The sequence below is a fragment of the Engystomops pustulosus genome, chromosome 2 (genome assembly GCF_040894005.1).
Source record: "Engystomops pustulosus chromosome 2, aEngPut4.maternal, whole genome shotgun sequence".
NCBI classification, from domain to species: Eukaryota; Metazoa; Chordata; class Amphibia; order Anura; family Leptodactylidae; genus Engystomops; species Engystomops pustulosus.
This window is the reverse complement of record NC_092412.1, coordinates 184,613,275-184,622,850: the sequence shown is the minus strand read 5'-3', so window position 1 is coordinate 184,622,850 and position 9,576 is coordinate 184,613,275. Positions and strand designations below refer to the sequence as shown.

The window sequence follows — 9,576 nt, the reverse complement described above, 5'->3', positions numbered from 1 at the left end:
GCCATGGGCAACTACAACAGTCACGTCTAATAAATCTCACCCAAAATCTCTGAGAACTGGACTTCCACAAACCTGTTCTGGATTATAAAACTAAATAAGGGTGTTCTTTTCATTTGATTTTTTTTTTTTTTTTTAAATCAAGACCACAATAGCAGAATGCATGCGAGATGACTACACCTATTTTCGATTACATGTCTTCTGTATACGCTTAAAGATGACTTCATAAAATGTTGCAGCACTGAAATGATGTCAGAGACCATACCGAACCTCCAAGACCTGCGACATCACAGGAATCACCTCTATTCTGACTGAACGTCTTTCAAGTGGGTTTACTGTTACTCAAAGCAAAGAGGGAACATGGTACATGGTTAAACTTGCAGATGTTTATTAAAATGAACAGATCCATTTTTAGATTTTTATACAAAGAAATAGATTTTTTTTAAATTAAATACATAGTCACTCTTGAATGTGATTAACCTCAGTTAATATAAAAATAAAATTTAATATTTTGCCATTTTCCTTTTTTTTTGAGGGACGGGTTTATGGGCAAAAAACTGAATATGACATTTCTTTCAGTCAGGTGTCTGGAAATTAAGAAATTATTCTCAGGGTTCTATTCAATGAATCTGGAAGCCATTATAAATGATATTAAGATATGAGAAAACATCCAGGCACTTTGTCCAAGCCAGTAGTTAAAAACGGCTACTTACTGGATGCAGTAGAAGTGTGGGAACTGCAGCACTTTAGCATCTCCATAGTATGAATGAGACTAAAAGTGGACTCTACATTCAGCAATGGCAGTACGCTCTTTAGTTTCTAGGAACTGCTCATAGCCATGAAGAAGGACCAGGGAGTATGCCAACCACTGAGCACTAGATGCAGAGCTGCACAGGTCATGCCAGGACATGTTGAATAAAAAGCCTTCTTGGAGATGGTCACTTGTCATCTTGAGGCTTTATAGAAGAAAATTCAAGCCATCTGAAGTACCGTAATGGTAAAGGGAGTCTACCAGCACCCAAATCACCCCACAAGAGGATTGTCTAGGCCACTTTATATACACCCCAGGCATACATTTCTATTTACCAGTAATCTAGTATTTTACAGAAAGTTACATTTCCCCCTTTATGTAAATTAGCATGTTTTCCAAGAGGGATGTCTGTATTGCTACTACTAGTTTCTCTAAAATTATAGACCACTCAAAAACGGGAATGCTAGATGTGGAAATCTTATAATGTGCCCTGTACAATGCATTTTCTTTCTTGTAGGGTGATTTGGGGGTGGAATTTAAAGTCATGTGGTTATTCTTACAATAAGGCCACAAGGTTTCATTATCTCTGCCTGTTAATTCTGGTTAATTAAATTATTATTATTTTTTCTATGCAAAATATGCCATAAAACAGTGGGTCTTAATTCACTAGGGACATAAAGCAACAGCAGCTCATAAGAACTATTGAGAAGCTAAGCAAAGCTTCATTTTAAATACAACTACATAAGATTTGTAGAAGTCATGCACACATGTACTGTAGCGTTCTGGTGAGACATATCTACAGATCATGCATTCTGATGCTATGGTTATGGTTGGGTGCTGGTAACAAGCTGCCTCAAGAACTTTTGGTGTCCCTTCCATACTACAGTTTTATGGTACCACTCCACAACATACGGTTCGTCATCAAAGCCCTTTGGATTGCCTGCCGAAAGAAGGGAGGGCAATATTTTTACACAGTATATATTTGAGGGGATCTTGAGTATATGGTGGCTTGCTTGCTTTCAGCCACACACCCTAGAGACATTTGCATTGCAAACAAATAAAAAGCAGGTTAGATTCTTTGTGTACAGTTCTAGCTTCTCTTCATAAAGCAGGAAGCATTATGCAAAGATGCCATCTGCACTGCTCACACCTAAAACTCTTCCCGCTCAGAAAATTTGGTCAAATACTGAACCATAGTGACATAACAGCTAAAGTAATGAAGATAATCTGATTAAGAAATTGCTATAAGCTTATGAATTTAACTTATAAAAGCGGGACAAAGTACCCCAATATAACCCAATGCAAAAGCAGCTCTGGTTTTGAAAAATAGTTTATAGGTTACCGTACGTTTTTTCTTCGAGAGTCCACTTTATGTGAGTGAACAGAGATCATTTTAGATATTCTGGTCCGTAAACCTAAAGTGCACTCTTAAAGAACAAATATGGTGACATTGGCCTCATTATGTCATTCTGGCACCGTGAAGCAAAGCACAGATATAGGAGATTAGAAGACACAACGGGCTGGTAAGTTCATCATGTATTAGCTAGGCTAGGGTTGCAATAACATTTTTTGGGTTCACCACCTCCTCTTCCTGTAGGATAAAAGGGTAGAGAATATACAACTGTGAAGCCGATTGTTAAAAACGTCTGCAAAAAGTCAGTTGCTTTAAAATGAGGGGCTAGCTGCCCCATATTTCTTGCATTCGGTTCCACACCCTCTGCCTGTGGTCAGGGGTGAAGCAATGTCCAATAACAGACTCTGTTTCCTGTATACGCCTTTGGAATCGGCAGCGGTCCCGGGCAAACTCCTCCCAGTGACCTTTGCGCTCTTCTTCATTACAAACATAGTATACCGTGACTTTATCATTGAAGGTCACCTGAAAGAAAAAAAGAATACCAAAATATTAAAAACTTAGACAGACAATAAGAACACACACACTGGGTAACAGGCAAAAAAAAGATTGACATATCAGGGGAGACTTATCACTGCGCTTCTAATCTAGTTTTCTGGCGCAGAAGCAATGAATTGCAAAATTCTTGCGCAGTGTAAGGTTTTGCAATTAAAATCACAAACATGACACCTCCACGCCATGCGGGTGTGAAGAGGGCGTAGAAAGGCGCGGCAGTCTAACACTTTGGACGACTGCGGTGATTAGCTCTATGCCCAGGCTACGTGGCAAAAAAAAAAAAAAAAAATGCTGTGAATTTTTCATACAGTTTTGCGGCAGAATGTCCGTGTACTTCCCCTATAAATCATGTATAAGTCAAGTTCTCTCTGCTAGGTAATTAAAAAATAAATAAACTCCTTTAGCTATGACATTGCCTCTAGTCATAGTGAGAAGAAGTTCTTCATAACACATTTATTTCTGATAAAACTGGATGCATCGGGAAGCCAACGGCTGATCCACCTGACCCTCCTCCATGTACATTTTCCGAGCATACATGTGTATTGAGAAACATTACATACTCTGTAATGGGAGAGGGGAATAAACCGGATACTTTGTCAACAAGGGATCGGGCTAGTTGAAATCCAACATGCTTTACCCCCACCTAAACATCTGCCATTGGGGGAGGCAGGAGCCCACCATGCCAGTACTAATATTAATGGGTTCAACTGATCTAAATCTAGAAAGTAGGAGCTGAAGTGTCAATTAAGGAGTCAACCCTCCAAATACTGCTTATCAGCTAACAGCTCAGCCCAAATGAGCCAGTGGGTGTACAAGTGCAAAGTCACGCTAACTCATAGATGACTTATATCTTCGTGAAGCAAACAAATGCTGACTAATTGCTGGATTTCAACGCCACTTAACCCTGTTATTTCTGGATTATTTCACTCGTAGACCACAATTTACACCTACTATAGCCAAGCCTGCAACATCTACCACCACTCGAGTTTTACACAGAAAAGAACATAAATATGCACTTGCCTGTATAGAGCCATAATTAAGAGGAATTAACAAGTCTAGTAATGCTCACAGTTGGGAAAAACAAGAGGATCATTGTTTTTAACAAATCCCTATTTTTCATATCCCACAAGGTCTGACTTTGGTGTAGTATTTCCGAATAATCTAAATGTGTGATCTTATTTTTCCTCTAGATTGCATATTCGCCAATTACGCTATGTGTTATATCTCTGTGGAATACCAGGTCTGTCCTACAGTTACATCAGCCTTATCCCGCCGTGGGTTTTAAGTTTCAGTCCTTTGCATCAGTCTGTGTCTTATCTCTTGGGAAACCATTACCAGGGATGCAACGATATGACTCTTAAAGATGCAATAATAAATATGTCACACCTGCAGAGGGCAAACAAGGAAATATACCGCCAACCAGTAAAAACAGAACAACCTGAGATAGGAGGACCCGAGTTTGTGTCTTCAATCACATTAAGAAAAATTAAATCCTTTTCACAACCAAGTCTTTTACCCATTTACCTATAAAATAAAACCCCTTCATGTCGTATACAAACAAGCTGAGGAGTGTTCCACAGCGAAGAACAGACTTCCTACTTGATTCATAGACTGACTGTGGATGTGGTTTTTTAGCCCTAAGGCTGGAAGGCCACAGTCACTTCAGATGCCCCTATCATATGCTCCACTGCACCTAAACCATGCTTCTGGTGTCATTTAACAGAGGAGAATTGCTGTTTTGCAGCACCAAGCTCTTTAGGATCAAATAGAATGGCAATTCAAAACAGATGGGAATGTGAGATGCAGATTGTCACTTTGTGGCCATCTTTCACTGCTACGATCCTGATGCGTTTTTAAAGCTGGGATTCTCATCTTTAAAATGGCTGTTATAGGGAACCTACCATCAGATCTACCTATTAAGGCACTTTTGATGGTAGGTTCCCAGTAACATCCTAAAGCCTAATCTATATTTCCATAATCCTATGCTGCTTTCTAATGTAATCTACACTAACTAATATGTTAATTTTTGGCATAGGCTACAGGGTTTTTGATTTAGCCTTTGCTCCCACTGCCCGGAGAGGCAGTGACCCCCATCTTTTTGGCATTCTGATGGTCCCACTGAAAGTAATGGAGCACAGTTATTTTAAGTACATTGTTAACATTAAAGAGGGGATGCTAAAGGATATTTTATACCACATCTGTGGGAAGTGCAGGTAGCACAGTCTCTCAACTGTAGGCCTCATACACATCAATTATATTCCAATGTATATCCAAACTTAACAGGAAACTGAAAATATGAAACTTCTATAAATATATGGATCTACTTCCTACAAATTGTAAGGCTAGGGCTAAACAGACACAGGTAGCCATGCAACAGTTTGCAAATGCCATATTGCCAGGCACACCCAATGATAGCAGGTTGTCCAGCGTTTTGTGGGTGGCATAACATAAGGTGTTACGTAGTAGTGAAGCATTGCAATTGTATGTGCAACGTTAGCGGCCCAAGGCATTTTCTATAAAGATTCAGGTAATTACCATGAGGGGGAAATAAAAATCAGATGCCATATTACAAACTCAACTGGTAAGCTCTGTGCAGCGCTGCAGAATCTGTGTGCGCTATATTATTACAGAGGTATTCTCCCCTGTAATAAAACAATAAGGCTACAGATGACTTGGCAACAGATATCTTAGTCATGGCAAAGTAATAAGTCCATAAATAGGAAGGAAAGAAAGATACTGTCATCCCAATTAAAAAGAAATTTACCAGACAGAATAGATCACAATGTACTGCCAGCACAATTGTAATTGTGAAGCTGGATTGACAAGGCCCTTTCCTGACAGGCCAACACTAAAGCAGTGATAATAAGGTCATGCCTGGACTCTACAGTAATGTTTCACTTCTACCCTCAAAACATAAAGTTGAAAAGAAAGACATTACAGAAATGCTTCATGCATACAACTGTGTGCATTTAGTAAGAAGGCCATTGCTTGTGGTTTGCCTAACGTCAGAAAGATAGCGCCGCTCACCCCACCAATGTCCAAAGGCAGCGACTGTCTATGCTGTACTTGTCACTTTCTTGGTGCGGTGAAGCAAGGTGACCCACGGCGCATGCACCACACCATGAACTTGCCCAATGGAAGGCAATGGGGCCTTGAGACACAATTTATGCAACAAGCTCACAGTCATGTACGTGAGGCCTCCTTACAACAAAATGTGCACCAACGATGTGCTCTAGTCTACCCTGTGGATCTAGATTTCTGACCTCACCGGAAGGACAACAAACAATGGAGCTGTGCTCTGCTTGCTGGCCGTGTGTCATCCGCGTGCCTATAACCGTTAATGTAAGGGCCTTCAATTATTGTGAGCCAAAGCCAGCAGTGCTTGTACAGAGAAAAGGTACCAAGGTAAGACTTGTACGTATTTGGTGTATTCAACCACTTCTGGTTTAGGCTCACAATATTTGAAGGAAAGAAGTGAAGACACAATGGAGATTTGAACTGAGCCCAAATTATTTGACTTCACAAAAAGTCTCAATAACTATTTACCTGGCATCAGAATAGGGCCTGTAACTTCAAATAATAGTATTAAAGGATATAAAAAATGACTGTAAATTTAAGGGACTCCTATAAAAAAGTATTTTGTAAGGCTCCTTTAACACTATTTACCACATCCACATATGACAAGTGGCATCTTTTTTAAATGAGAACTGACCTGCGCATAGTTATTAATGTAATTTTATGATAAAGAGAATATCGGTCAAAGGTTGAAATGCAAAGAAATTACATAATCAAGTATTAAAGCCACATCTTACAAAAGGGAAGTGTACTGTAGTTCAATAATCCTCAAAGCATGTGGACAGATCCCACGGCCTTCAGTACCTCTACTAAAGGACGCATCTTATCAACGTTTTCCATCCAGAAACACATAGCCTGAGCAACTAGTGAGTAGCAAACAGTAAAAAAAAAAAGTCTCTCTTCCATTACCGACCTGTACAGTACAGAGGTTATGTAAGCCAGTGAGGCCTAGAAAGGTCATATCCCATTACTTAGAGTCAGCTAGTATATACTCGTTTCTAGACACTAAATATATCAAAGCTAATACAGATAACATAACAAAAACTAAAATCCATTACTGCCAAGTGGCACAAAGAAAACAGCTTGAAGAGTCATGAACAGCCAAAACAAACCAGTCAAATGGATATATTTAGCTACTGAGCCACATAAAGCAGGAATGTGACAAACATTTATCCGCTGTAGGATCCTGAACTCATTCCGAATGCTAAATTAAGATAAAGAGGCTCACAGCACATTATTATACATAAATGGAGTTACTTAGCACATGACACTGAAGCAAGTAAGTTGGTAGCCAAATGAGATATACCTTTTTATGACGAGCATTGGCACTTTCCTCCATGGATACACTGTGCATCTCTCTCAACTGTAAAAGCTGAGAATTATTGGGGTGAGTGGCTACAGTCATTTCACAACTTGAGGGGTTTGTACAAACACGGTCTAAAATTTTGGTGTTCTGTCTTTTTAGCTCAGATGTTTGCACTGGGGCTTTAAAGAATAAGGGGTTGTAGGGATCTTCAGATTTGAGAAACCCATTCCACAGTTTTAAGTTTTCCTGTTCATCTGCGCTAAATTCATCCTCACTGTCACTGTCTGACACAGCATCACTGTCACACCATGATTCTTCCTCATCAGAAGTTACAGCTTCGTGGTCCTCAAGCTCAGAATTCACCTCAGCAACTGGACCAGTCTGTAAAGTAGCAGTAAAGTTCTGTGGATTGTAAGGATCACTGCTACTAAAAGAGTTCCACAGCACAACCTCTTCTGGGACAGGGGGATCAGTTTCAGTGGCAGATACAGATCCTTCACTGTCAAATCCATCATCATCATCATCATCATCATCGTCCTCACCCCAATCATCATCTTCACACGAGGAATTGGGGTCTTCATCATCACTAAAAGCTGTACCCAAAATATAGGCAATGTGTTTATTTGTGCAAACAGGAATAGTAGGGGCAGGGATTTCTTCCTCTACATCAGAGTCCACATCATCACTGTCCTGGACAGCTTTTAAATCCTTTAGATCTGAACATGAGAGTCCTGTAGGCATAGGAGGTCCATCATGGACTTCAGGAAGCAAAATGTCCTGTTTAATATTTAAGCACTGCCAATCCTCCAGACTGTGATACCCTTGGTCCTGATCTGGGCTCGGAGGATATTTATTCTGGCCGTTTCCCTGGAAGTTTAGTTTCGGAACTAGTAGGTGAAGAGGGTGGCAAGGTTTGCAATCAGAATCAGCAGCTGGAAACTTCAGGACACTACTGTGGTCTAAATCAGACAATAGTTGGCAGTCAGGTGATAGGTCTTTCTGGTGCCCATTGTGCCAGCTGGGGACTGGCAGATCTAGCTTTGTAAGGATTGGGGGTTCTCTAAGGACACAACCATTCTGGAAACTCTCCTGGTTCTCTGCAGGATTTTTCTCATGCTTGAGCTCAGTGATGGGGGAATCTTGGCTCTGGTTCTGCTGCAGGAACCACAGCCTCTTATTGCGGATGTGTTCAATTTCCATTTTGGACTCGGGCAGAACAGAGGGTTCATCATTTCTGTCTTTGTCATGAATATTCTGCTCATTTCCTAGCTCAAGCCAGGTGAAGACTCCCGCTGAGCCGGGGTTAAAGATACAGGACACCATACCCAGAGAAGAGGAGGCGAGCCGGGCACCATTCTTCTCACTGTCTACATCACTGAGTCCATTCTCATCCCTGATTTTGGTGTTGGTGGAGGATGATTTACTATGGCACTCCTCTTCTTGGTCCGGATCGGTCCAGGTGCCCAATCCTGGCTCCCACAGTACCTGCATTTTGCTGTGCCAGGTGCCCAGTTCTTCCAGAGCAGTGTCCCAGGTCTCCTGCTCCTTGCTGGAGGACACATAGCCTTTCCATGAATTCATCATTTCCAGATCCGCTTTCATGGCTGGAGAGAGAAGCTCCTTCCAGGGACCCAGCTCTTCCAGACATTCCTCCAGCTCCTCCCATGGCTTAGACCGCAGGCCAAGAGCCTCCAGCATCTCGGGCAAGTCATCAGGCCCAACCGATCTGTGCACCATCCAGGCCGAGGGCAGGAGGGACAAGAACGACGCTCCCGCCAGTCCCATCAGGTAAGACCAGGCAGCGCCGAACAGCTGGAAGACCCGGTACTGCAGCAGGCCGTGCAGGAAGCGGCCTAGCAGGGCCCGGAGCCCCGGGGAGGACGAGGAGTCCCGATCGGCACACATCAGGCCTCGCTTGTACAGTCCCGCGGTGTCTTGGAACAGAAACCCGCCGCCATGGAGCTTCCCGGTAGCGATGGCGGCCACGACACCGGCCTGTGCTCAGACACCGGCGTCTGTCTAACAGCTGGAAGCGCTGAGAAGGAGAGAGTGGGGGAGTGGGCGGTGCGTGTGACGCAACATAGACGCCAGTGACGTCGGCATGGGCGGGCGACTATATGTGAGTCCAGTACGCATGCGTTCCCACGATAGCGTGCGCCCGGTTTAAAAATCATTTGGCGCGTACATGTTCATCGGACACGATACTCCGCGATCATAAGGAAAGCAGAGCGAAGAGGTAGTGCCGGCTGAGGGCGCGTTCACACATTGCAGTTAAAACTGCATCTCCACAGTTTTAAACAAATGTTTGGAGGAGATTTGCCTAATTGCATTGCATTCACACTGTGGTTAGCCAAACACAATCTTTATACAAAGTAAAAGCAATGAGTTTTTATAAAGCCTTGGTGAATAGAGCAGTGCAGGGTGAAGATAAAAAAAGTAAAAATCGCCACGTCCATAATGACCCATACAATAAAACAAAATCATTATTATACCCGCACGATGAACACTGTCAAAATAATCATTAAAAACACCAAAAATGAT

At 42.1% G+C, this 9,576-nt stretch overlaps 1 protein-coding gene across 1 annotated transcript; it reads right to left on the bottom strand.

The window, feature by feature from the left end:
- Nucleotides 1–363: 363 nt before the first annotated feature.
- PPP1R15B (protein phosphatase 1 regulatory subunit 15B) lies at nt 364–9,156 on the bottom strand. The gene is made up of 2 exons (XM_072137554.1): nt 7,036–9,156; nt 364–2,624 (listed from the first exon to the last, which is right to left on the bottom strand). Exons 1-2 carry the CDS (start codon nt 8,938–8,940, stop codon nt 2,427–2,429), a joined length of 2,103 nt encoding a protein of 700 aa, XP_071993655.1. The 5' UTR covers nt 8,941–9,156; the 3' UTR covers nt 364–2,426.
- Between the last annotated feature and the right edge of the window lie 420 nt (nt 9,157–9,576).